The sequence below is a fragment of the Trametes versicolor genome, assembly GCF_000271585.1.
Source record: "Trametes versicolor FP-101664 SS1 unplaced genomic scaffold TRAVEscaffold_12, whole genome shotgun sequence".
NCBI lineage: Eukaryota > Fungi > Basidiomycota > Agaricomycetes > Polyporales > Polyporaceae > Trametes > Trametes versicolor.
Window position 1 is genome coordinate 246534 of NW_007360332.1, and position 25796 is coordinate 272329.

The 25796-nt window shown below is 57.3% G+C and overlaps 11 protein-coding genes across 11 annotated transcripts; 4 read left to right on the forward strand and 7 right to left on the reverse strand.

The window, feature by feature from the left end:
- Positions 1–165: 165 nt before the first annotated feature.
- On the reverse strand, positions 166–1952 carry TRAVEDRAFT_52351 (uncharacterized protein; the record flags this gene model as incomplete). Its single annotated transcript, XM_008045260.1, has 9 exons — positions 166–633; positions 688–949; positions 1006–1106; positions 1183–1292; positions 1352–1428; positions 1480–1632; positions 1685–1724; positions 1774–1797; positions 1856–1952. The coding sequence occupies 9 exons, from the start codon at positions 1950–1952 to the stop codon at positions 166–168; spliced, it is 1332 nt and encodes a 443-aa protein (XP_008043451.1).
- Positions 1953–2349: 397 nt separating this feature from the next.
- On the forward strand, positions 2350–4734 carry TRAVEDRAFT_66892 (uncharacterized protein; the record flags this gene model as incomplete). Its single annotated transcript, XM_008045448.1, has 6 exons — positions 2350–2772; positions 2942–3786; positions 3843–3958; positions 4015–4108; positions 4160–4528; positions 4582–4734. The coding sequence occupies exons 1-6, from the start codon at positions 2391–2393 to the stop codon at positions 4732–4734; spliced, it is 1959 nt and encodes a 652-aa protein (XP_008043639.1). The 5' UTR covers positions 2350–2390.
- A 316-nt stretch (positions 4735–5050) lies between these two features.
- On the forward strand, positions 5051–7969 carry TRAVEDRAFT_154583 (WD40 repeat-like protein; the record flags this gene model as incomplete). The annotated part of the gene is made up of 7 exons (XM_008045449.1): positions 5051–5212; positions 5263–5410; positions 5463–5489; positions 5542–5662; positions 5718–5821; positions 5871–7200; positions 7259–7969. 7 exons carry the CDS (start codon positions 5051–5053, stop codon positions 7695–7697), a joined length of 2331 nt encoding a protein of 776 aa, XP_008043640.1. The 3' UTR covers positions 7698–7969.
- Positions 7970–8150: 181 nt separating this feature from the next.
- Positions 8151–9325, reverse strand: TRAVEDRAFT_173904 (uncharacterized protein; the record flags this gene model as incomplete). Its single annotated transcript, XM_008045450.1, has 4 exons — positions 8151–8666; positions 8726–8846; positions 8909–9029; positions 9087–9325. 4 exons carry the CDS (start codon positions 9323–9325, stop codon positions 8323–8325), a joined length of 825 nt encoding a protein of 274 aa, XP_008043641.1. The 3' UTR covers positions 8151–8322.
- A 1438-nt stretch (positions 9326–10763) lies between these two features.
- On the reverse strand, positions 10764–12067 carry TRAVEDRAFT_66895 (uncharacterized protein; the record flags this gene model as incomplete). The annotated part of the gene is made up of 5 exons (XM_008045451.1): positions 10764–11250; positions 11311–11431; positions 11496–11646; positions 11711–11933; positions 11989–12067. The coding sequence occupies 5 exons, from the start codon at positions 12065–12067 to the stop codon at positions 10910–10912; spliced, it is 915 nt and encodes a 304-aa protein (XP_008043642.1). The 3' UTR covers positions 10764–10909.
- Positions 12068–13206: 1139 nt separating this feature from the next.
- On the reverse strand, positions 13207–14054 carry TRAVEDRAFT_173909 (60S ribosomal protein L27). The gene is made up of 5 exons (XM_008045452.1): positions 14024–14054; positions 13952–13968; positions 13704–13895; positions 13457–13642; positions 13207–13391 (listed from the first exon to the last, which is right to left on the reverse strand). Exons 1-5 carry the CDS (start codon positions 14031–14033, stop codon positions 13386–13388), a joined length of 411 nt encoding a protein of 136 aa, XP_008043643.1. The 5' UTR covers positions 14034–14054; the 3' UTR covers positions 13207–13385.
- A 1008-nt stretch (positions 14055–15062) lies between these two features.
- Positions 15063–17729, forward strand: TRAVEDRAFT_173910 (FAD-binding domain-containing protein). The gene is made up of 11 exons (XM_008045453.1): positions 15063–15333; positions 15385–15491; positions 15556–15591; positions 15672–15900; positions 15957–16087; positions 16146–16163; positions 16218–16268; positions 16331–16456; positions 16514–16671; positions 16722–16794; positions 16849–17729. The coding sequence occupies exons 1-11, from the start codon at positions 15174–15176 to the stop codon at positions 17245–17247; spliced, it is 1488 nt and encodes a 495-aa protein (XP_008043644.1). The 5' UTR covers positions 15063–15173; the 3' UTR covers positions 17248–17729.
- A 215-nt stretch (positions 17730–17944) lies between these two features.
- Positions 17945–18381, forward strand: TRAVEDRAFT_60768 (uncharacterized protein). The gene is made up of 2 exons (XM_008045454.1): positions 17945–18184; positions 18252–18381. The coding sequence occupies exon 1, from the start codon at positions 17984–17986 to the stop codon at positions 18173–18175; it is 192 nt and encodes a 63-aa protein (XP_008043645.1). The 5' UTR covers positions 17945–17983; the 3' UTR covers positions 18176–18184; positions 18252–18381.
- Positions 18382–18388: 7 nt separating this feature from the next.
- Positions 18389–20494, reverse strand: TRAVEDRAFT_133552 (amidase signature enzyme; the record flags this gene model as incomplete). The annotated part of the gene is made up of 8 exons (XM_008045455.1): positions 18389–18618; positions 18675–18859; positions 18911–19044; positions 19115–19476; positions 19557–19901; positions 19959–19976; positions 20035–20224; positions 20285–20494. 8 exons carry the CDS (start codon positions 20492–20494, stop codon positions 18389–18391), a joined length of 1674 nt encoding a protein of 557 aa, XP_008043646.1.
- Positions 20495–20775: 281 nt separating this feature from the next.
- Positions 20776–22661, reverse strand: TRAVEDRAFT_74620 (alcohol dehydrogenase GroES domain protein; the record flags this gene model as incomplete). Its single annotated transcript, XM_008045456.1, has 12 exons — positions 20776–20933; positions 21004–21165; positions 21228–21535; positions 21589–21617; positions 21677–21780; positions 21844–21928; positions 21987–22071; positions 22123–22197; positions 22260–22368; positions 22434–22441; positions 22508–22515; positions 22572–22661. 12 exons carry the CDS (start codon positions 22659–22661, stop codon positions 20878–20880), a joined length of 1119 nt encoding a protein of 372 aa, XP_008043647.1. The 3' UTR covers positions 20776–20877.
- A 363-nt stretch (positions 22662–23024) lies between these two features.
- Positions 23025–24808, reverse strand: TRAVEDRAFT_74621 (L-threonine 3-dehydrogenase; the record flags this gene model as incomplete). The annotated part of the gene is made up of 12 exons (XM_008045457.1): positions 23025–23117; positions 23173–23334; positions 23396–23700; positions 23758–23786; positions 23840–23943; positions 23996–24080; positions 24132–24216; positions 24282–24356; positions 24410–24521; positions 24575–24582; positions 24653–24660; positions 24719–24808. The coding sequence occupies 12 exons, from the start codon at positions 24806–24808 to the stop codon at positions 23095–23097; spliced, it is 1086 nt and encodes a 361-aa protein (XP_008043648.1). The 3' UTR covers positions 23025–23094.
- Positions 24809–25796: the final 988 nt, after the last annotated feature.

Here is a 25796-nt window from a genome sequence, read left to right on the forward strand (position 1 = left end):
AGCAGGATGAACTAGATATACAGATATTTACAGACGTGCAGCGAGAGCAGACTAGGGGAAAGCAATACGACAGTTCACAACCCAAACCGGAAAGCAAGAAACAGAGCAAGATCTCTAGAGACAGCTTAGTTTCAGACGGAGGTCGAGGACGGAGTACGAACGCACCTAGATAGCACCACGACACTTCGGACACAGGAATGCGGGACCCGCGAGCTCGGTCCCCAGGGTCTTATACTCCTCCTCCTTCTGCTCCCAATACGAAGGCAAAGGTGACGCGAGGAGCCCGAACTCAGCAAGCTCCTCGCACATGTCCTCGAGGAATGTCATATACTCGTCCTCGCCCTCCTTCGTCCCGGCCTCGAGGCATGCCTCCCACATCTGCTGGTACGCGCCTAGGCGCACCAATAGGTGAAGAAACGAGAAGTTCTGATCAGGTGAACCGGAGTGCTGCACTGCAGCGTAGACGAAGCGGCGTGCGAGGACAACGTCGGCGACGTTCCCGACGGCGAACTCGCCTGGACCATTGGGATAGCGCACAATGGGGGACTGTGCAATGGCGAGTAGACCCGAGGGCAAGTGGGCGACGATTTCGGCTGGGCGGCCCAGCAGCTCGAGTGCTGCTGTAAGGGGAACCTGACAGCGGGTCAGACAGGCTCAGAACGTATGAGGTATGTTAACAGATAGTACCGTTGCCGTGAATGTGTAATCGTCGTGCGACTCTGGTTCATAAAAGTACTCGAAGGTCATGAAGGGCACTTCTTCATCTGGGTTGACAGCTAGGAGGCGCAAGTTTCTTGTTTGCGCGGGCAGCGGGTCGATAACATTGTGCTTGGGGTTTTGTGCTTCGGCGGGAAGGGCGAGGAGCATGCGCTGCTTGATCAGCAGGCAAGAGGTGTGATACCACCTGCGACAATTGAGGCTAGGGCAGAAGTGCATGATGTCGCGAAGGCTGGTTCAAATCATAGTCAGTAGTATACTGACTGATTAGCGAACGCAAAGTCTCACCCGGCCGTCGTAGGGTCATCTGTGACAAAGTCCTGAGTCGCAGCAGTAGGAAACGGGTTGTACGCCATCTGACAATAACACGTCTCTAAGCCAAGAGGAGGCTATAAGATATGCGAGCGGTGAGCGACAGATCACGAGGCCCGTTCAAGATAAAAGCAAACAGGACGTTGGGCTGACCTTGATGAGCTTCCGACGGTGTAAAAACTTACACCTGACGAAAAGGTCTTTCGGTCCGAGCCGAGGCGGGTCCAGAGAGGATTCATCGTATTCCTGAACGTAGACGACCTCTGCAGGAAATTAAACTGATCATCAACTACGCCTATCACGTAGTCGAGTTGAGACGCACTTTCAAAAGAGTGCGGAGAGACGTAATCGTAGTCGTCTGATAGAACACGCTCATAGGAAGCGCATTGTGAAGGATCACTGCAAAGTAGAGGATTTAGCATATTGAAGGGAGGTTTAAAAATACCTTACAAGCTCTTCGCATGTTTGGCGACATCGTTGCGTGACCAGTACCAGCGCACTTTAGCTAGAGTGTTCTGGTGGTCGCCGTGCGTGGTACGAATCTGCAGGATGCGACCAATCCAGACGTCGTCTGTCTCGTCCCAGGTCGAGTGTAGCATTACGCTGTGGGTGTCGAGCGTCAGAATGTCCTTGCAATCTAGTACGGGGCACTTACTCGTCACCTTTCTTGAAGAGGACCTTCTGGAAAGACCATGCTGTGCGGGATGCTCAGCACGATAGACTCCGGAGGAGGTAACGTCTTACGCTTATCGGGCTGGTCGACGTGGACTAAGAGGTGTGAGCGTGTTTACGTCGACGCGACGGAGACCTGAACTATGCGACAGACCATAAAAGCCGTATGCAGGGATCATCTGGGCGAAAGCGCGCTCCTCCTCTGCTTTGAGGTTGGATTGTCTGTTGGACGAAGGCTTCTTAGGCTTCATGGTCAGTGTAGGACGCCTGCGTCGCGTCTTTCCTGCTGCTAGTGACATTTGGAGAAAATCGAAGAAGAAAAGATCGAAAAGTAGAGACTGGGGTCACTTATACGTCCAGAAACAACTCAGAGGCTCTCAAACTCTCACAGCAGACAATGTGGGGTAACGCAGGCGTGCCGCCGCAGCTGCAGGTGTGCTGCAGGTGTGCTGCGGTAGCGCGGCGTGGAAGGATCGCGTTGGCAGAGGTCAGAAGGCGTGAGGGCGGCGTTCAGCCGCGTTCTTTTCCCATGCGCTGTGGCCTAATTTGGACGAGTAGAGGCTATTGGCTTCTGATTCTAACATGCACAAACAACCACCCGCGCGTCTCGCAGTGTCACGCGTTCAACGCGTCTTCCTCCGCCACTCTCCCCTTCACTCCTGCTCGCTGATCTCTCCTTCGCGCCAGTCATGTCGGCATTTGGCTCGTTTGGACAGCAGCCTCAGCAACCTCAGCAGCAACAGCAACAGCCCGGCCAGTCGGGAGGTCTCTTTGGAGGATTTGGAACCCCCGCGAACACCACACCCGCGGCCGGCGGCTCGCTCTTTGGGACCACAAATCAACCAGCAGCGAACACGGGGGGACTCTTTGGGTCCACGAACACGAACGCGCAAGCTGGAAACGCGGGGGGAGGGCTCTTTGGGTCGACAACGCAGCAACCCGCAGGTGGGCTCTTCGGGAGCACGAGCACAAACCAGCAGGGTGGCGGGTTGTTTGGGAGCACGCAACAAGCGAGTGCGAATACGGGGCAAAGTGGTGGTCTCTTCGGTGCTACGCAACCAGGCCAAACAGGTGAGTGCATATTCGTTGTGTCGTAGTTGGGCGTCGAATGGTATAGTGTCCAACTACGTGGTTGGTATTAGAATGTCGACAAGTCTGACATACATGCTGAGAGTCATACAACCTGTGCTACCTTCTAAGAACCTCCTTTGAACTCAACTCACACCCTCTTGCCGTCCAGGAACCACCGGCGGGTTATTCGGAGGTACAAACACCGGTGCGACTAACAACACTGGTGGTGGCCTCTTCGGTAGCACAAATACGGGTGGAGGTCTGTTCGGCCAGACACCTGCGACGAACAATGCTGGTGGCGGGCTCTTCGGCAGCACTACGAACAACGCGCAGACGGCTCCGTCGGGTGGGCTCTTCGGTAGCACAAACACAGCTCCCAATAACACCGGCGGCGGGTTGTTCGGAAGCACGAACACGTCTGGGCAGACCGGAGGCCTGTTTGGAAACACCAGCAACAACACAAGTGCGCCTTCCGGTGGACTCTTTGGCTCCACGACTACCGCGCCCAACGCCGGGGGCGGCCTGTTCGGTGGCTCGACAACCAACTCTAATACTGGTGCCACTGGCGGACTGTTTGGCTCCAACACATCCGGAAACACTGGAGGAGGATTGTTTGGCTCTGCACAGCCTGGGTCCTCCACTGGACAGAACTCCCTCTTTGGGAGCACGGCGCAGGCCCCAGGGACGTCGCTCTTTGGCAACCCCCAGCAGCAGCAACAACAACAACAAAACCAACCAGGCTCGCTTTTCGGCAATCTTGCCCAGCAGCAACAACAGCAACAACAACAGAGACCCGGCGGGCTGTTCGGCAGTGCGCTCGGTACGAGTACATTGGGTGCCAGTACAATCGGGGGTAATAGTCTGCTGGGCTCGACAAACAACCTCTTCGCCTCTAAACCTGCGGCAGCGCCTAATCCACAGCAAGATGCACAGACGCAATTCGCGCAGCTCACGCAGCGGATAGAGGGCATCGCCCAGGCATGGAACTCCGGCTCACCTCAGTGCCGCTTCCAAGTAAGCATACTCAGTGATTTGCGTGATCCGTAGTTGACGTAGCCTACTTGCAATAGCACTACTTCTACAACTTGGTAGATCCCAACCAAGTCCACCTGTACGGCCGCCCGCCTAACGCGTTCAGCGACGCGCTATGGCAGAAGGCAGTTCAGGAAAACCCTGACCCTAGTTGGTGAGGCTCTTGTAGTGTGCGCAGGGGTGCGTAATTGACGCTGATGTTGCCCGCAGCTTTGTTCCTGTCATTGCAACGGGGTTCGACGACCTGCAGAAGCGTGTCGAGGCACAGACACAACAAGCAGCTTCGCATCAAGAAAAACTGAAGGTAAGCTCTTCCCACACTCTCCATCTGACCTTGCACTTATCATCGCCCCAGGAGCTACAACAACGGATCTCCGCTCTAACCCAGCGGCATCAACTCTCGAACGCATCCCGCTTGCACCGCGCGTCTGCGCTGCAAACCCAATTAACGCACCGGGTCATCAAGCTCGTGCAACATCTGCACCTACTCATCCCCGCCTTACGCTCTTCCGCGCTTCGCCCTGAAGAGGAGGCGCTGCGAAGCGCGCTGGACGAGATCGACGAGGAGGTGCGGCGGCCCGGCGGGACTGGACGGATACGTGGGAAGCTGAACGAGCTATGGGCTCTCGTCGGCGCGGTTACGGCCGCGCGCGAGCGGGACCGCCGCTCGGGCGGCGTCGAGTGGACGGTTGTGGACGAGGACGGGCTTGCGCAGATCGCGCAGGTGAGTACGCGTGGTCGACTTCTGCGAATCCTGGACTAACGGGATATGTATAGGTGTTGGCAGAGGAGCAGGCGGGGTTGGCGCATCTAACGAAGCTGCTGCAAAAGGACATGAAGGACCTCGCCGTGATCCAGGGGTCGAACCCGCAGGACGAGGACGCCGATATGGGGTCGTCGACGGCGACGTTGCGCGCGAGCACGCTCTGATGTATCGATATTGTGTACACTATACCACGCTTGCTCTGTCTCTACGTTCTGCCTGCTCGGGTAAGTACAGTGCTCTTGGTTGACGTTGGAAGTATACGAGGCTCGTCCATGAGACAGTGCTTATAAATGCCTTGTATGTGGGAACTGATCGATAAGTACCGGGGTTTACCCTTGTTAGCGCGCGGTTAAGTCCGGATAGAAGGCGATCAATAGGCTGAGCTCGATCATTGCCGCCACAGCGAGCCAGAAGTCCGACGACGACGCCGCTACTTTCTTCTCTACTACTCGCTGCATGCACCCCCTGTAATCATCCAACATGCGTGTCCGCACTCTTGAGATCCGCTGGCACGACAGCAAGCCCATATCTACCTGCGACTTCCAGCCCGCACCATTCAAGAAAGCACGCCCGTCGCAGGACAAGCTCTTCGCTGCGCAGTCGTACCGGCTTGCGACAGGGGGCGAAGACAATCACGTTAGGGTGAGCACTATGTGCGCGTCTGAAGGGCCAGGGTTGACGAGCGGGCGAAGTTATGGATGGTGCACCCGAACATACTGCCACCATCGGTGGTCGAGGGCGCGTCTGAGCCACCCGCCCCGCGCCCGCCGCGCGTCGAGTATCTCGCGACTCTCAGCAGGCACTCTGCCGCTGTGAACGTCGTGCGGTTCAGCCCGAACGGTCAGTAAGCTCAGTTCGCACGCGTATCGACCACCGCTGACGGGCGTCATAGGCGACCTCATTGCATCCGCTGGAGACGGTAGGGCGTCCGCTACGACCTCTGAAACCGCGTCTGAACGCGCACTTTGCAGATGGAATGATCATCATATGGTCTCCGACCACTAGTCCCCACGCCAGTAGCTATGGCAGCGATCTCACTCCCGAGGACCTTCAGTATGAGAAGGAGCACTGGAAGCCTCGCACGACATTCCGGTGCGTTCTAGCAGCATGCAAAGCTCTAACGTGTCTCACACTGTTTGCGAACTAGATGCACCACTATGCAGGTCTACGACCTTGCGTGGAGTCCCACCGGTGAATATATCATCGCGGGCAGCACCGATAACTGCGCCCGCATATTCACCGCGAACGAAGGTTTGTGGAGTAGCTTTGCGTCTCTTTGGAAACGCTGACCATAGTTTAGGCAAGTGCGTGCACGAAATCGCGGAACACAATCACTACGTGCAGGGCGTCGCATGGGACCCGCTCAACGAGTACATTGCCACACAGAGCAGCGACCGGTCCATGCACATCTACAGCATCTCCTTCAAGCAGGGCAACTTGGAGGTTCATGCTGTAGGGAAGAACACGAAGATGAACCATCGGCATAGCCGCACGCCGAGTACCCACAGCCGCCCCCCGCCCTTCAGACGGGAGTCCACAGCTGCAAGCGAGACAGAATCAGTGATCACCAGTGTCAGCGAGCAACTCAAGGACGAAGTCTCGGCTTGTGGCTCCGGCTCCAGGGATCAACCCAGCGCGCTGCTCACGCCGACAGCTTCGGTAACCAGCACACCATCAATGTCCATGTTCCCACCACCATACGAGCGGTCGTCTTCTAGACGGTCCTCGTTCAGCGGATCGAACGCTCCAAATTCACCGGCGAACTACAGCCGGTACGGACGTTCTCCGTCCCCGATGCCTGCTCTTCCGGCTATCCGGATGGCGCCCTCCACAGCGGCAAGTACCTGGGCAGCTGTCAAACTGTATGGCGACGAGAGTTTCACGAACTTTTTCCGGCGGCTCACATTCAGCCCCGACGGGGGCCTCTTGCTCACGCCCGCTGGTCAGTTCGAAGATCCGTCGGTCATTCCCACCGCGACTTCGAAGTCCAGTGACCCGCCTCGCGGCCGGAAGGGCAACCCGAACGCGAGCGACAAGGACAGTTCGTCCTCGGTGTATATCTATTCGCGCGCCAACTTTGCTCGCCCGCCGATTGCGCGACTTCCTGGACACAAGAAGGCGAGCGTAGCCGTGCGCTTCTCTCCGGTCCTGTACGAGCTGCGCCGGAACGTGTCTCTCGGAGACGACGAGCCAAAGACGGTCATGTTGGAGAAGGACACCGAAGTGACCATCGACGTCGACGTCGGTGTACCTCCGAGTCCCGCCCCTGACAAGGACAAGACATCGTTCGCATCGCCGGTGAAGCAGGCCACTGCTTCGGGCTCATCATCCACTATCGCGGCGCCTTCACCACGCATCGCGATACCCACCGGCCCGCAGGCCACAATGATGCCGTCTCCGGCGTTGTCCGCGACGGACTCAATGCGGCCACCGACACCGGCCGCTTCGAAGCCCCCGACGCCCGTCCCTATCATCACGCCTACGCCCAATGCGTCCATCTTCTCGTTGCCATATCGCATGCTGTATGCGATCGCGACGATGGACACGGTCATGATCTACGACACGCAGCAGGCGGGTCCCGTCTGCCTGCTCACGAAGTTGCATTACGATGAGTTCACTGACATGTCGTGGTGAGTCCGGACTGAGTTCCCGCTATGTGCCAGTTACTGATTCCCATTTGCTGCGCAGGTCGCCGGATGGCCAATGCCTGCTCTTGTCGTCGCGCGACGGCTACTGCACCATCGTCGTGTTCGACGAAATTCTCCCCGTACACCACACGCAGCAGCACACGCTCCAGCTGCAGTCCATAGCGCACCACCACTCGCTGCCGCTGACGAACTCAACCGCGGCGACGCCTCTATCTACTCCATCCACGCATGTCGCGGCGCTTCCGATGCTCTCTCCTCTCACACCCGTCATCCCTGCCAAGCGGAGCGCAGAGCCCCCGCTGACGCCGGCGGCGAGCGTCGACGAGAACCTGCTCGGGATGAACTGGGGCGAAGCCGCGACGGAAGGTACGAACACAAGCTCGAGTGCGAGCGCGAGCGCACCGAAGGACGACATCGAAGAGCCGCCGAAGAAGAAGCGGCGGGCGGCACTCACGCGCGTCGCGGACCTCGGGTCGTGAGCCCGCCCGCGTCTCTCTGTGCCTCCCGGACAGTTCCTGTTTGTATAGTCGTCGACATGCTTGTTGGTTAGCTGCTTTTCCTCACTTATCCCTATCGCTGTACCGCATCGCCCACTTCTCGATATCGCCACGACCCAGACCCATGACTCATGACTCGCACCCTCGCCACGTCCAACAATACATACTGTACGATCCGCAGATGCCACGCTGTCCTGTCTAATACCTGTTCTCGTCTCATTCTCGTCGGTCTTGTGACCCAATATATACGTACGAAGCGCCAATGTCTCCCAGTCTTGCAACGTATGTACATGAAGTGCGCACATCGCTTCAGAAGCCATCGCCGTAGTCCATACACTATGGAGTGTTGATGCAGCATGAAGTCTGCTGCTATACGTTGAAGTTGGAACGACAGCCTCAAGCACGAATATTCAAATGGTAATACAAGGTGGCATTGCATGTCGATGATCAAAGAATCAATACACTAGCATACATGCGCCCAAGAACACAAAACAGCACGCATCGTCTATCGCATACAGAAAATGAAAGTCCGTTGGCAACCGTCAAACACAGGTATCGCACACGCACACCTCTACCAGCCGGCCTAACAGCCAACGCTAGTCAGCGCTCAGGCGCCGACGTGGCGCGCGGTCGAGCCGAAGGGGAAGTCGACGACGGCGAACCCGGTAACGAAGTTGTCGCGGTCGGGGTGGTCCTGGCTCGACACAACGCCGACGTACGCGGTGCCGCTCAGGCCGGTGGGCACGACCGTCTTCCCGTTCGTGATCACCGTGTACTTGTACGTGAGGCCGTCGATCCAGACCGCGTACAGCGGCGTCTTCGCGCTCTTGAGCGTGACGGTGAGCGTGATCGTCTGGCCCGCCTTCGGCGTCGAGTCGGACACCTTGAGGCCGGGGAGGTCGAGCAGGGGCAGGTCCGGGTTCGAGTCCGGGCAGTCCGTGATGTAGCCGCCTGCAGAGGAAGGGGGATGAGCAGGGTGAAGAGGACGAAAAGAGTGAAAGGGAACGTACGGATGAGCGACCAGGCGGCGCTGGGAGGAAGGGGGGTCTCGAAAGGACCGTCCCACGGCTGGTTCTTCAGCACAGAAGACGTGATCCAGCCAGCCTGGCGGGACTCAGCGGCGGCGATAGCCTACACCGAAAGGTTAGTTAGAACCGCGAAGGGGATATGCGTTATATCTAGGATACACGTACCGCGCCAGCGTTCAGGATAGTGGTGTCGTTGATGTGGCGGGCAAGGCCGAGGTAGCTGCTCGCGCCGACGCTCTCGATCTTCTGGGCGAGCTTGACGAACGACTTCACGTCGGTGTATCCGCTGTTATGCAACGTAGTCAGCACACAGCACGCGCTCGACGTGAAGCAGGCCACTCACAAGTCGTACGTGCACGCCTTGGGTGCGTCGTCGCCGAGCTCATCTGCGAGGTACGAGACGTGCGCGGCCTCGTTGTCGGCGATCTGGAGGAAGCGGCCGCGGACCCACTCGGGGTAACCAGCCGTGACGAAGTCGTTGGTGCTGTACTTGGCGAGGCCACCGTGGAAGAAGGCGGTCTCGAGGTGCTCCAGGTTCAGCGCGAACTGCAGGAGGCCCTTGTCTGTGAAAACGGTCAGCATACGTCGAGGATGAAGAGGAACGGAGGGGACATACCGTTGAAGGTAGGGGCGGCGACAACGGTTGTTGCGGCGCCGACGAGGGCGAGAAGGATGGTCTTGGGGAACATAGTTGGGATGGATAAATGAATGAAGGTACGAGGGGGGAATGAGGAGGTGCTTCTAGCGGTTCACAGGAACTGCAAGATGAGTTCTTCCGGCTTCCCCATGGGGTTTATATACCTGGTCTCCAGGACGGTACGTGGACCAGGTCGCGTAAGCACACACCCCGAGCAAAGGGACGAATGCACACCGCTGCCGGAGGCCAACTTGGAACGCAGATGGCGCGGATGCCCAAGAATGGGTGGGAGCTGGAAGCGGGTGGAGAGGATGAACGCCAACACCATCGCCAAGGCACCCTGGTGTAGGCCTCCCTCGGTCCCCTGCCTGCTTGTCAATCGTGGTTCACATGTATTCGGTGAATGTGGTTGCGCAATAGCGGCTTGCATTTTAACAACTGAATAGGCCTTGCGAGCCAGTCGAGGCTTGGCCACATCGCATGGTATGAAGTGTCACTCATTAATACGAGAGCCCATATCACTATCAGGCTGAGACTGACCCAGGCCAAGTGAGCTATTCGCTGATGTCACAGGCAAACGCACAGGAATGCCGCCACGGTGGCGTCCGACGGACAGTATCGGCACCGTCGGCAGCCTGGTATACGTCCGAGAAATGTGCTCCCGTTTGCTTCCGCTGTCCAGGTACCGCACGCGCAGTTCGTTGTGGGTCCTGCGAGGCTGCGAAGAATGGTGCCTTGGAGCCTACACCGAGGCACCCGCGCTCAGGCCTGACCTTGGGCCGAGCACGGACTGAAGTGCTTGGCTGGCCGAGAATCACGGAACGGCAACGCCTGAGACCATCTAGGAAATGTGAATGAGACGGGGGAGCATGGATACAGTAATGAAATGCGGACTGACTCTCCATAGTTCACGGTCTACACCGCTCGAGAACGAGGTCCTCGGGAAGACTCGTGTCATAGGATATTCGTGCACCCTCGTGTTCAATAGTGCGGGTCATTTTTCGCGTGGAGACAGAACTCGTTCGACGTTGATATGGACGTCGTCTCACTGCCGATGGCCCTGGCCAAGAGCCTGAGGGTGGCCGAAACATGACCATTCGGACGTTCATGAGAACTTGGCAGCGGCGGTGCGCAAGGTAAGGGAGCTCTGCACCGGACCGAATAGACGAAGGAGACCAGTGGAGGATGCAAAGAACGAGTTGGCCGGCGGCGGCGGCATGCGCAGAGTGGCTGTGCCCGTACCGTTTTGGAACTCAAAGTGGTTGGGACGCAGCAGACTGCTAGTAGGATCGACGCTGTCAGACCGCTTACAGTGATTACTCTGCCATATTCTCATTTCGTTCATTTTAAACGTGTTATACAAGATTGCCACAGAGGCAGGTAGCGACTACAGGGAGGGCAAGACACAACGGGAAACGGGGTTATAAACTAAGCCCACGTCTACAAGACGGAGAAACACATGAGCCCACGATGCACTCAGCCTCTATAGACTGGTGACGACAAGTCCGGATGTTAAAGTCCAACATTCTCTAGAGGACGTTGCGCGCAGTCGGACCGAAGGGGAAGTCAACGACGGCGAAGCCGGTGACGTAGTTCTCGAGGTCCGCCGCGTCCTTGCTCGGCACGACGCCGACGTAGACGGTGCCACTCAGGCCCGAGGGCACGACCGTCTTCCCGTTCGTGATCTCCGAGTACACGACGCGGAGGCCGTCGATCCAGACCGCGTACCGCTTCGCCGCCGCGCTCTTGAGCGTGACGCCGAGCGTGATGGTGTCGCCCGCGGAGGGCGCGGCGTTCGACACGGTGAGCGTGGGCAGCGACTTTAAGGGGAGCTCGGGGTTCGCGTCCGGGCAGCTGGTGATGTAGTTGTCTGTGGACGTAGGTGAAGTGGTCAATAGGGGGTCGTGCGCTGGGGGCGTAGTGCACTGACCAAGGAGGGACCAGGCGGCGCTGGGGGTGAGCGGCGTCTCGAACGCGCCGTCCCAGGGCTGCCTCTGCTGCACGGCAGACGTGATCCACCCGGCCTGGCGGGCCTTCGCTGCGGCGACGGACTATACATATGATAGACACGCAGTCAGTAGGTGCGACAGCACTAGAGTAGCTTTTGGTACGTACCCCGCCCGCAGTGAGCACGAGGGTGGTTTGATCTTCCTTGAGGGTGGTGACGTTCAAGGCGCCCGCGAGACCGAGGTAGGCACTCGCGCCGATGCTCTCGATCTTCTGGGCGAGGTTGACGAAGGACGTCACGTCGGTGTACGCGCTAGTGCTAGCACAATGCGCATCAGCACCATTTCATGACTCTGGCTAACTTGGGTGAAGAAAATACTCACAAGTCGTACGTGCACGCTACGGGGGCATCGTCCGTCCCGATCGCCTTCGTGAGGTACGCGACGTGGAGCGCCTCGCTGTCCGCGATCTGCTGGAAGCGACCGCGGATGGCGATGGTGAAGCCGGCGGTGGTAAAGTCGGCGGCGCTGTACTTCGCGAGGCCCCCAGCGAGGAAGGCACTCTCGAGGTTCTCGACGTTGAGAGAGAACTGCACTAGCTGTTTAGCTGTGTGCGACTCGTGAGGACAAGTCAAATCGTGGAGATAATACGACCAACGTACCAGTGAAGGCGCCGGTTTGGGCCGAGACCATGGTGGCGGCGGCGCCAACGAGGGCGAGGAGGGCAGTCTTGGGGAACATGACGGCGGTGGAGCGAGCGAAGAGCGTAGGTCGGGGAGGTGGGTGTGCGGGCTATTCGTAAGATCCGTACGAGTGCCTCCGCCATTCCCTTTTCCGGAGTTTTATAGCTGGGGCGATGTCACTGGCATGTGTAGAGTAAGACTCGCAACATGTGCATACGCGCCATCTATACATTCCATTGGCGAACATGCGTCGAAGATCGCGTTGTCATGTAACGCAGAGGCAGGCAGACGTGCGTACGAGCCTGTAGGTCATGAGCTCAGCGCTCCAAATGATCACGATGCCTCAGCACCGGCAGTTGAAGAAAAGGCATGCCTGCAAGCGCAGAGTCTGCGAGACAAACGGTGAGACCGGTTCAGCGACTAGATATGGACTTTGTATCCGACTGACCAGATGAATTGTACGTTCATTGTCCTCCATGCAACTTCGCGATGCGAACTTAGGATTATGTTCAGGAGCTGCGGGCATGGACTGATGTGGTTTCCAGCCAGACCCTACGTTTTGTATCCTCGGGTTCGCCCGTTGTGCTGCGCCATCATATCACAGACCCAGAGCCTGAGCACAAGGCCGCCAACGTTCCCGTTGTCCTGCCCTCGTAACTTGAATCTATTCCAAAGCGTGGAACGTTCTGAGACACAGGTGGGTCAAGAAGGGAATGGACTATGCTTGAGTTGGCCTTTCAAGGCTCACGAGGACGCCCACGATGGCGCAAAGAGACCGCGAGCGTTGCATGCAAACAAATGAAGAACAGCAACGTGGAGTGAGTGGAAGTCGAGGAGGCTGGTCTCCGTCTCCGCGCATGTACGGTGCTAGCAAACATTTCTGGCCAGCGAAAGCGCTGGTGGAATGTAGCTCATGCCTCCAATACATTTGCCATACATACAACTCGGCCACTTGGCATGGGCAAGCACGAACTCGTGATTGCCTGGATCGCGTAATATGGCTAGCTGGTTTGCAGTGAATTGAGCCACAATCGAAGTTATGAGTACTCACGGAGAATCCGCCTACAAGCTGTAGCATCCTAGCTGTGTCGTACGAGAAGTCCAACATGCGCGGGATGAATAGCAACCGACACATCCACAAGCATTATCTGTTGCCAAGAACGACGTCGGCCCACGGCTACACTCTCGAGACATCATGCGGGCTTGAGGATCGTAGAGGGTCCATTCCATATTACACGCCGAAAGGTACTCGTCACCCATGGCATAGAATTCAGGACATGATGGTGTAGTGGGGGCATGCGTCATGCGAAGACATGTGATGTACATGTAGCGGTTTTGCGAGGAGCACAGCAGAGAGGTGAAAGAACCTAGACAGATCAGAACTATATTGTAGCACAAGAGCGTTAGTGCATCTGAAAGCGACGAGTACAGAGAGAACAGAACGCACGCGAAGGGCCTGGAAGAACCACTTGTTCTTCCCGCTCGTGTAACGGTCCTCCAACAACTTCTTGATCTGCTTCTTCGAGTCCTCCCGCTGCGAAACCTCCTTGAAGGTTTCCGAACCGACGACGCCCTTGAGGCCCTCCAGCTCAAGCGCGTAACGCGTGGGGAACAGGTGCGAGTAGTTAACGGTCTGATCATGCCCTAATGAGCTTTCCTGCACTCAAGCGGAGGTCAAAGGTTCAAGTACGCACCTTGATGAAAGGCTTGACCTTGCTCCGCTTCGCAACCTTCTTCGAGCCCATGCGCTTCGTCACCTTGAGAGGGTAACGCTCGATGCCGGCAACGATCGCATGGGGGTAGGGTCTCTCCTTGGTGCCCTCGTCGAGTTGCTTGATGATGACGACCTTCTTACCCGCTTGGCGGCCCTGGAGGACGATGGCGACCTATCCAAGATATGGTTAAGCGGACTGGCATGACTTTTCGATCATTCTGAACGTACTTTGCCGGGCTTGTAGACTGTAAATCACACCGTCAGCACCGAACCATAGCATGAGGGGAACGGCGTACGCACTTCTGGGCATCTTGAAGGCGTTGGGGTCGGGCGGGGTTTCTTACCTTTGCGCTATGGTCGGCGGCGAGCAGTCCAGCGCCGGAGCGCGGAAGCCACTCGGAGTTTGCCGGAAAGTACTGCACAGTCACAAAAATAGAGTTTGAGCCCAATCGCCCTCGGCAAATGCCGGAGCGCCTTGTTCCCGCTGAGCGTTTCGTCCCAGTGCGTCTCCAGCTCAAATACTTTTAGCGCAGAGTAGCATGTGTAGCGGTCCAATCTATGGTACGCTTCCATCGTGGTTGCGGTTCTGGAAACTGATCATCTTGGTGTGCTCGTTTCATCGTAGAGCTGTTCTTTGACTGTGAAAAGTCGCCGCAGAGGCCCAGAGAGCGCTGTTAAAGTGCGAACATATCCTCGATGGACGTTGGATGCGCCCGTCATGGCTATTTGTCGACGGCCTACGGGCGCCGTGATCCGTCGCTCCGCGATTTATGCATCGATCGGCACTGCTCCAAGAAATAGGAACGCGCGCGCGGCTACCTCGCTGTTTGGGAAGGTCGCACCACACGACCCTGAACTGTCAAAAGCAATCACCCCCCAAGCACCGCGGGCCGTCATGCGTGGGATGGCCGCCAGCAGCGCGCATGGACACGCAAGCCAGCAGGCTGCAAACGCGTTCTATCAGCACCCGACCGGCACCGGGCGTTGGACGGACAACTCAGTCGTGGCGCGGAGGAGTCCGACATCATGTCCGAAACGCGTGTCGCATACTGCCGCGCCGCTGGCGTCATGCGACGCGCCCGGAAACGCGGTGCTAAGAGACGGCTAAAGCTGCGGAGGTTATTCACCTTGGCTCGTGCCTTACCCGGGACACCTCAGGGCCCAGGACTCCGCGGTCCTGACCCCGGTTGAGCCGTGGAAATCATGTCATTTCCGGCTATTCTGCATCGGCGTGGCCAGGTGCAACCATACGGAATTGAGACAAACCGACCCGTTCGATGACGCACTGATATATATACCAATGTTCTTGACAGATGCAGCCCTCTTCTTGTCGGCCGCACTTGGGGCTCTCTGGCACTACACCTTCTGTCTGTACTGTCCGACGTCTTCCTCGCCTCGCGCACCTCTAGGCCCTCTGCAGAGCTCGCACTGAAGTCCCTCCGCGCTTGCAATGCTTCAATCGCTTGCGACCGCCACATGTCTGGCAGCCCTGCTCACCAGCGTGCTGCCCATCGCTGCTGAGCCGTTGGAGGTCAGAGCAGACGACTTCACGTCTGTCTGCAAGGAGATTAGTAGCGCCATCTCCTCCGCGTCCGCAGTTCACTGGCCTGGTACGCCCATGCTACTTCACGCATTCGCGTCGCTGACGATGCTTTTGTTAGGACTGGACCTCGCGTACTTCACGGACATCGGTCACTGGGCGACGTCCAGCACTGCCCAGTCCGCGTGCTCTGTCGAGCCAGGTACCACAGACGATGTGGCAGCTATCGTAAGATCCCACGATCATCTCCGTCCCGTCGCTTGTGTTCACCGCGTGCTGTCCTCACAACCAGCTTCAAATTCTCGCGAAGAATAAGACCCCCTTTGCTGTAAGCGACGGCCGAGATGCTTAAACCCGAAACGCCTCGCTGCCGGGGGCAGGAACTGATGAGCTTTTCGTGTTCTGCAGGTCAAGGGCGCGGGCCATGCCTCGAACCCCGGCTTCTCGTCGACGGCCGGTGTGCAGATTGCCATGTACCGCTTCAGCGGGGTCACGTACCATCCGGAGGCGAACGTCGCCGAAGTGGGCGCGGGGCTGATCTGGGATGACGTTTACTCATCCTTGGAGCCGTTTGCCGTGAACGTGGTGGGAGGACGCGTCTCCGGCGTTGGTGTGGCGGGCTTCACTCTTGGCGGAGGTTAGTCCACGCGGATCGCCACCAGCATAGCATCGTTAACACATGTTTTGATGCAGGGTACTCGTGGAAGACGAACCAGCACGGTCTCACGATCGACAATCTGACCGGTTTCGAGCTAGTCCTTCCCAATGGAACGGTCACGACTGTTACGCAGAACACCTACCCCGACCTCTTTTTCGGGTTGAAGGTCAGTTGCGCTCCCTATTACGACTTTTCATGGCTCACACGTATTCACGTATGCGTAGGGTGGCTTCAACAACTTCGTAAGTATTATCCCGATCAGCACGGAATGCCCCCGCTGATCTTCGCTATCCCAGGGTATTGTCACCAAGTTCAATCTCACTACTTACCCCCAAACAGAGGTCTGGGTACGTTATGCTCTTCACGGACTTCAGCGCTGCTGCGGTACTGACGCGCCAATGCGCCACAGGGCGGCCTAATTACCATCACGGAGGACCAGCTTGACAAAGTGAACGCCGCTACTGTCAAGTTCTCGCAGTCGGTGACGGACCCGAAAGCTCAGATCCTTCCCACGTACAACTTCCTCCTTGGACAGGTCAGCACTAGTATCGCCCAAAGAGGTGCCGCTTGCTAACCTCGTCATTCTGCGTAGCCGGGCATCTCGCTCATCCTGTTCTACGACTTCCCGACTCCTCCGGCTGGCATTTTCGATGACTTCCTGGCGATCCCCCATTTCACCAGTGATGTGAAGACTCGCCCCTTCCTGGATCTCGTCAAGGCAGCGCCCGCCAATGCTACCGGCGGTCAGCGGTAAGTCTCAAAACTTCGGGGTATACGTAACCATCTAATGATGTGCTTAGGGCGATCTTCCACACCGTGTCCCTGCTGGAGTATACTGACAACATCATGGCCGCTGTTGTGAATGAGACCAAGGTGCGTCTGCCGTCCCGGTCACTCCTTCCGGCTCTGACCGTCGCGCTCCCACAGTTCTGGGGCCAGCGCCTCTCGCTCCAGACCGGCAACTTCATCAGCTACGATGTCGAGCCCTTCCTGCCCTCCATCTTCTCGCACTCGGCCGAGGGCTCCTCCGCGTTCCCGCCCTCGCGCGCGAAGGGCCTCCTCCCGCTAAACATCTACTACGCATGGGGCCTCGACCTCGCTGATGACGCTATGCACGATGCGGCTCGCCAGAGCGCGGCGCACCTTACGCAGGTCGTGCTCGCGGAGGGCCAAGACGTCGCGGACGCCGCGCTATACGGCAACTACGCGATCTTCGACACGCCGCTCGAGCGCATCTACGGCGGGAACCTTGCGCGTCTCCAGGCGCTTAAGGCACAATACGACCCGGAGAACGTTATGGGCCTCGCCGGCGGCTGGAAGTTCTGACGGGCGGGTGAATGAGATGATGCACCGTGCGCGCGGTTCATCGGGCTTTCAGGTTTGCTGTGGACTATCTGGATCTTCTGCTCTCTTTCACGTTCAGCTCTGTTCTTTCCTTCGAAATCGCTCATTTGTTTTATCCTAGGTGTGCGTTGCATTCTGATCCCTACGGTACGAATCTAATCGCTTTATGGCCCTGAGCATGTGGGAGCGCTCGTACGGAGATGTCTCCTTGGGCACTGCTATTGCCGTCGGAGCCGCATGGTGGCTGTTCCTGGCGTCTCTGGGCGTCTTCCGTTGGCAGCGTGTTCGTCTCCCGCCGGCGGGACCGCCGCACCTAGAAGCCAAAACCACATATGGAAGCGCTATGGCCTTCAGCCGCATGCCTCGCCTCGCATGGATGTCCGGTGTCCATGAGGTCATCAACTGCCGGTTAACCGTTCCATTCCGGTCAATGGGTGGGGAAGTCCGGCTGCAGACAGTCACCAGAGGCTTCCAAAGGTACATCCGAGTCCGACCCTCCTGGCGCCGTTCAAGCATTATCCCCGACGGTAGCGCTACGCAGTACGGACGCTCTATATCATCTGGGAGAGGCCAAGGATGCAAGCAGCTTTCCTGCACATCCTGCCCAGCCAAGGCAAGCTCCCAGCCGCAAGCCGCACGGGACGCCGTTAGTGCTTCGCTGCCCCTCCGATCCCGTCAGAGACTTGTTGACACGTCCTGAACCCTTTTCCAGGTAGAAATGCGTGCTCTCTCGCTCGTGATTCTTGTCATGGCCCTCATGACTACGTTCGCCACTGCCGTGCCCCTGAAAGCTCTCGCGGGGTCCCTGGCGTCTCCACATGGCCACACAGTCTCATCGGAAGCTCCAATTGAGTTCAACGATTCTACTCGCGTCCGTCGACGTCTCTGGAGACCCAGGGCACATCCATGATCTAGCCACGTACGTCGCTTCTCTCATTGCGCACCCGAAGTGTTGCGGCCCTTGCTCATCTGAGAAGTTGATGCAGAACGAGTATCATACGACCGCCCTGAGCGCGCTCCGACCTACACCCACGGAGTTTACTAGACATAGACGCCTCCGCCATAATCTCCCGACAGCACGCGAACGCTAGCACTGCCATAATTCCATCCGATTCGTCCGCATTCACTTTCCGACTATGTCCGCCAGCTGCGTTTTTGGGATCGCCTCCGGGAAGGCGAGCTGCTTCAGCCGGTTGTGGGTAGACTGCTCGTACGCGAACGCGAACGAGATCAGGTGGAATTCGCTGAACGCGGTTCCCATGAACGCAATTCCGAAAGGCTGGTTCGGGCCGCTCGAGCGCGTCGGCTGAGCTGGTGCGAGTGTTGTGTTCGGCGGAAGGAATCCAAGGGGCACTGTGAACTCAAGGTGAGCATGTGCTGCTCGTTCCTCGTCGAAGCATATTGCTCACCGGAGATGATTGGGTATCCTGCGATAGCCGCAGGTCCGGGTGCCACAGCGCTGGGCAGCAACAGGGCGTCCAGGTTGAACGCCTTGAGTGTGGCGTCGATACCGCGCGTCGCCCCCAGATCCTTGTCTGCTGCGACCGCGTCGAAGAACGCTTGGTTAACTGTCGTGTTCTCCGAAGAGATGAACCTGGTGATCGCGTCAGCCGGGAGCAAACATGCAGAGGCTGAGAAGGCGCACTCTGACTGATCAGTGTAAAAAGGTGGAATTAACTCTTCGTCGGCATGAGCGATGTTGAACGCGATGAGATCTGCCAAGTTCTTCACACCAGTCGGTACGTCCAGCAGCTCTGCGATATATTGATTGACCTGGACCTGCACAGTTCACAACGGGTCAGGGAATGACTTGGTGCGCCAAGAACATGCTCGAGCCCGACAAGCGAACCTTGAAGTCAGTCTGCGTCACAATGCTCTCATTCCTTGACGCCTCCAGCTCCGCGAAATCGGGGAAGTCTGCGGGGTCTACGATCGTGGCACCCAGGTTCCGGATCGTCTCCAGCGATGCGTTGAACGCAGCTACGATGTTGGCGTTCGTCCTGGTGAAGAACTTCCTGGGCACACCGAGACGAACGCCCTTCAGACCATCTGTTTTCAGGGCTTTGGTGTAGTCTGGCACCACCAGCGGTTGTGCAAGCGTGAAGTTGTCCCGCGGGTCTCGTCCGGCGATCACAGAGAGGATGGCTGCGGCGTCCGCGACGGAACGCGCCATTGGTCCTACCGTGTCTTGATGCTCCGATATCGGCACCACTGGCAATGCACGGGTGGACTCATCAGCTAATTGCTACTACGACGGTGCGAGGAACAAATGACGTGAGCGTCACCCTTACCTCCTGCTCTTGAGGTCAGTCCTACAGTCGGCTTGATACCAACGAGGTTGTTCATGTTGCTAGGAGAAATGATCGAGCCGTCGGTCTCCGTGCCCAAGGCCGCTGCCGCAAGGCCGATAGAGGTCCCAATACCGCTTCCAGAACTCGAACCTGAGGGGTCTCCGAGAGGTACGTATGCACTCGTAGCCTGCCCGCCGCGTCCGGAGAATCCAGAGGGCACGCTGCCGCGGAAATGCGCCCACTCCGAGAGGTTCGCTTTGCCCAGGATGATTGCGCCCGCTGCGCGAAGCTTCGCTGCGACGTGAGCATCGCGCGGGACAACTGATCCAAGAAGTGCGAAGGAGCCTGTAGTGATGGTTAGCCAAGTGCGATATATAGCGAGATGACCTCGAAGGAGCGCACCTGCAGTAGTGTTCATACCTGAATATGCATACATGTGAGTTACGTGACTGAATCTATCGACAGAAGACACTCTCACCCTCGCTGTGCAGTGTAGCGATATTGTCTTTTAGTAGGATCGGGATACCGTGCAATGGCCCCCGAGGTCCTATCAACTTTCGCTCAAGATCGAGCTCAGCCGCTTGGCGTAGTGCGCTTGGGTTCGTTTCGAGGACGGCACGCAAAGTCGGCCCTTGCAAGTTCACTTCCTCTATCCTGGCAAAGTACGCCTATGTAGATATACTCGGTAAGTCTGACTCTCTTCATACATGAGGTTACGGCACGCTCACCTTGACGAGATCGACGCTAGTGAAATGACCCCGTTCAAGACCATCTTGCAGCTCGGCGATAGATGCCTCGTAAAGGTCCGGGAAATTGATAGCAGCGCTTTCGGGCGACTGCGCGGAAGTGTGTCCTTGCGACGCACAGACGAGTGCCAGCACTAGAATGCCTATGGCCAAGAGACTAAGTCGTCTCAAGTATGCTGCCTTGGACGCCATCGCGAAAGAAGTGGACGCGCAGGAAACGCCATCGCACACGATGCTGACGCGTATATACCCTGGCGGTACCACTCCTTATCGCAACACTGCCGTGCGCAAGCGCGTGGCAAGACGCGAAGGATTCGCATTGCCAAGCCTTACGGGTGCGCGATGGCGTTCCCGAGTGCACGTTCACACTCCAGACGCGAACAGGCGGCTTCCATTGAGCCCCAATTTCCCATAGAGCATCATGTGCAGCGCCAATAAGGCGGATTTCTTCCCGGCGTCCATTCAATCCTAGTGGCGGCTAAATTTGATATCGTACATGCTCTACTTATCGTACAATCCCGGTTACGTTTTCAATCCCGTCGGACGCGCGATCCAACAATTTATAAAGCACATCTTCACATCTTCGCTCCGCTCGCAGTGGGCTTCAGGTCCGGGTACACCAGTATCTTGACTGCAGAGAAACACCACGACCCAGTCAGGTCCGTCGTTGAGTAGATCCAAAAAATACGAAAACCACTCACCATGTTTGTCTGTCTCGTGTAGAAGGGCCTTTATACCTTTCTCGACGAGGTCCTCGAGCGGAATACGACGCGTGACCAGGCTCTCTAGGCCATCAACTGGGAATCGCCCGTCTGCCACAGCGTCCAGCATCTCCGCGTGGACGCGATCACATCCAAGAACGCCTTTGCAAAGGCGATGCGACGTGTCAGCAGCCATATCATCAGCTATAAACAGACGGACGTACTGCTCAGGGAAACCTCTTTAGCTGTCAACGATCCAATATCGAGCGAGGGGCGCGTCCCCCACACCGCGATGTTCATGATGCTGCCGCGGGGTCTGACCGCAACGAACGCTGTATCCAGAGTCCTCTGGTTTCCGGCGCAGTCGAAGACAACGTCGGCACCGCGTTGAGATGTCGCGTTGAGAGTCTCCGCGACGAGATCGACTGCGCGACTGGTGGGGTCGAACACGGCGGTCGCGCCGTTCTGCAGTGCCAGTTCCCGACGCTTTAACGCCGGCTCCGATACACCGATCCATGTTGCGCCCAACGCGCTGCAAAAGATCAGGTCAGACGTATGTCGCTGTCAGTCTACGGAAATGCTCACTGCACCACTCTCAAGGTGAGGAGCCCGATCTGTCGCGGACGACTGTTTGAGAGACGCATGTAGATATGATGCTGATGGGGAGACGTACCGGGCCTGCTCCCAAGATGAGAACGCTGTCGCCGGCTTTGAAGTTGGACCTCTTCACCGCATGCCAAGCAATCGAGAGCGGCTCCATCATTGCTCCGACGTCCACTGGAAAATCGCTTAATACACAACCACGGTCTAGGATGCGCTCGCAATGTATGTGGCACGTACGTGGAACCTTCGGAGGTAAGGGGAAGACGAGGCGCCGCTCAACGCAGATGTACTCTGATAAACCACCGCCTAGGCCGCCTATTCCCTGCGTGGACAAGCCATCTTAGCTCAGTAGAGGCTGGCGCATTTGATGTACGACTTACAATGAATGTTAAGTTGCGGCAAAGATTGCGTGCCCCTGCCGAACAGAACGGGCAGCTCGCTTGCATGCACGACAAAATGGGCTCTCTGAAACAGACAAATTAGCGAAAACACCGCGAACTGACATTGAATCCATACACAACGACATGTTCGCCGACTGCGACACCCGCGGGATCCACTCCTGGCCCCAGTTCCACGACCGTGCCAGAGAACCTGCAGTAGTGTGCTGAACACCGCAAGCACGATGCACCAAGCACAACCTGAAATCCACGCACTCGTGACCCATGACCACGGGCAGCGTCTCGTGAGTGACTGGATGGGGCTGTGTCGTCGTCGGAGAGACCGGCAAAATCTCGTGCCAGGAATGCAAGTCAGAGCCGCATACTACAGGATGACAAAGTTCTTGTCAGCACAGTGACCGCTGCTCCCAGCGTAAGGCGGCGACTTACTGCCACACCTGCACCAAGGATCAGACGTCAATCGAGCAACGCTTCAAGTACGGTGACCGCCAATAGGCACATACCATGCTACCTAGATAGGGGTGTCAGTGAATAGGCAGAGTGAGTATATGATGATCAATAACGCACCTTGATTTTTACTTGCCCCTCACCGGGCGTTGGCTCCGGGACCTCGTCGAGGCGGATGTCAGCCGGCCCATAGTAGCGTATGGCCCTCATTGGCGATGGTCTGCGGTTGTTAGTCGTGCTGTATGTCTCTGCGAGCGGTGGAGTATATATGCATAGCCGGCGGCCGGTCATGTGAGCCTCTCGCTGCGCCGGCGAAGTGGACACGAGAACCGGCAAAGGAGGGAGTGAGCATTAGAGGTTAGACCGTCACTGCCAAGCGCGCTGACGAGTGTGTTTCGGGTGCCCGCGCTGTCCTCGGGGTGTAGCTCCTGAACACGCTCACATAGGGTCCCGCCCGCCGCTCAGTCTACCATGATCGGCGGCGCGCGTACTAGACCTCATACTGAGGGCACGTCTCCTCGATCACTTGCAGACACTCTGTCATATGATAAGATGTAGACATGGTCTTGTGATGGAACGTACAGCTGCTTGTGTCTAGCGTGCCTCTGGCTGATAAGTCGAGCCTTCTCCGAAGCCCAAAGGTTCAAGGATGAATCAAGACCTTGACTGTGCGCAAACAATTGAACTATGTCACGACTTCATAATCCACGAAGAAGCTCACCGTGCTGGTCCTTCTCGTGTAGGAGGGCGCCGAGCCCTTTCTCAAGATACTCCTCCAGCCCCACGCGACGAGTGATCAACGCCTCCAGATCGTCGAGGTCGAACTTGCCATCCGCAAGGGCTTGGATCAGCTCGGGGTGGTCCCCAGCATAAGCAATGCTGTCTACGATCATCTCTCGCATTAGCACGCCCCCACGCTTTCCAGACACAAACCACGCGCTCACTGGCAAGAACGAGCTCCTTCATCAGCATCAGGTTCATGTCGATCGTGGGTCGCTCCGTCCACCCCGCGACGTTCATGATCGTCCCGCCGGCCCGCGTCGCCTTCAGTGCCGTGTCGAGCGTGCTCTGGCTTCCGGCGCAGTCCACGACGACGTCCACTCCCCGGCCGTCCGTCGCCTTCAACGTTTCCGCGACGACATCTATCCCGGTAGAGGCGTCGTACACCACGGATGCGCCGTACTTGCGCGCGAGAGCACAGCGCTTCGAACCGCACCCCGAGATGCCCACCCAGGTCGCGCCAAATATCCTGATACGATACGTCAGCGCTGGGATATCAACAACGTCCGTAAAGCCGACTGCTTACTGTGCCACTTTCAGCACGAAGACGCCGATCTAAGCGTTGGGCAGTCAGATGTGGCCAATAGTAACATGACGGTTGCCCTTACCGGACCGGCACCGAGTATGAGGACCTTGTCCCCCGGTTTGACTTGCGATAATTTGACTGCGCGCCAGGCGACCGCGAGCGGTTCGACGAGGGCGCCGACCTCCACTAACGCGGTATCAGTAGACGCACTCCACGAGAAACCGCATTTGATAATTACGCGAGACGTTCGCCGGTAGTACGTGTGCGAGTGCTTGGGGTGCCACGACGTACTCGGAGAGGCCACCGCCACCACCAGAGATTCCCTATAAATGTGCTGTAGCCGCGATATAGACTTTCTGATAGAGATGGCATACGATGGCCGCAAACTTTGGGCACAGGTTCCGAGTCTGAGTGGTGGCGCATGCGCAGCCAGGAGTGTTGCAACCGAGGGTTGGCTCACTGTTGATAGTGGGCTCAGTAGTGCGCCAAACACGTGTATAGAAGGGGATAAGTGGAGGACGTACACAGCCACATTCTGACCAACGGCATACTTGGACGTATCGACGCCAGGACCCAATTCGACGATGGTACCAGAGAATCTGGTGATCATGGTGAGAACAATCGCTCCTGACAGAAAAGTCTCACGACGCACTCGTGGCCGACGCCTACGGGAAGCTTCTCGCCGGTGACGGGGTGGGCCTCGGTGGCGGTTGGTGGGCCATCTAAGATGTTGCTTTCATACATGTGAAGATCGCTTCCACATACTGAGAGCCTGGGTCAGATATATACGCACAGCTCGACGGAGTATGTAACTCACTTCCACACCTGCATTGGCCATGAAGTTGAGCGTGACGGAAATTATAGCAAACGACTTCCTGGAGACGGAATGTCTTACCAAGCAATCTGAGATTATTCGTTTAAGATATTGAACTGAGTACTCGAACTACGGCTGAAGACATACCTTGATCTTGACTTGTCCTGGACCCACTACGGGCTCAGGAATGTGTTCGAAGCGAAGGTCTTTCGGGCCGTAGTACCGTATCGCTTTCATGGTGATTGAAAGGTGTTGGGCGGTGTGTGGACCAGGTCGTGTGAAGTGATTGAGACATCAGCGCAGGGTGAGATATATAGATAGCCATGAGTCAGAACCCGACCGGCGGGAGTATCCGAGTTCGGTGAATGTGCCACGAGAGCGCAGTCACATTTCTAAGGAAGGGCTTCGGCTGCCGATGTGGGCGAAGCAGCTTTGCGAGGTCCTTCCAGCGGCCGGAGCGGGTAGTGCCATCGCGTAACTGATTACGCACAGGTGAGCAAAAATGACGCGCATCCGGGACGAGCTTGTCATAAAGGTGAGTCCAGAATCGACAAGCGGAGGGAAGGCGGGTGGCCAGGCGCGCCGAATAGTAGGCCTCAACGGTGGATTGAGGCCTATGGCAGCCATAGCAAATGCGTAGTGACAGCCTGAGAGAGACGCATCGTAACATTTATGACTCGGGTGGGAGACAGCGGTACGAAGCTCAGCATGTCGAAGTTTTCGAGAAGTTGCGAAGCCGTTAGAACTAGGAATTACGCATGTGAGCGCAACGCGCGCGCGCAAACCTATTCAGATAAGGATATTCAGTGGCATGCAAGTACTGATAGAGGTGGAGCGGGAAGTAGTCAGCCATATACGGTACGTACATGGACTCGTCAGACGAGCCAGCAAGCCTGCTGAAACGCTCCCCGAAGCCGGTGTTGATATTCAGAGGCGATGACAAATGTGGCCAAGACTCTCATGGGAAAGCGTTAATGACGGCATCTCCGCCAATCTTTGCAGTTCGAAACATTCATTGTATTGTCGAGATTTGGATGTGTTCATATCGACAGAGAGCCCTGACCAAGAATGGCCCTAGAGTATCCAGTGGTGGATCGGAGCAAGCAGTAGCGCCCTGATTTATTACTAGCGCGCGGCGTGAGCTTACGCTGCATTAGGCGCTGGAGTGCATCGAAGGGAGCAGGAGAAATAGTCGAGTTGAACCTGTCACCTACGGTCTACCACA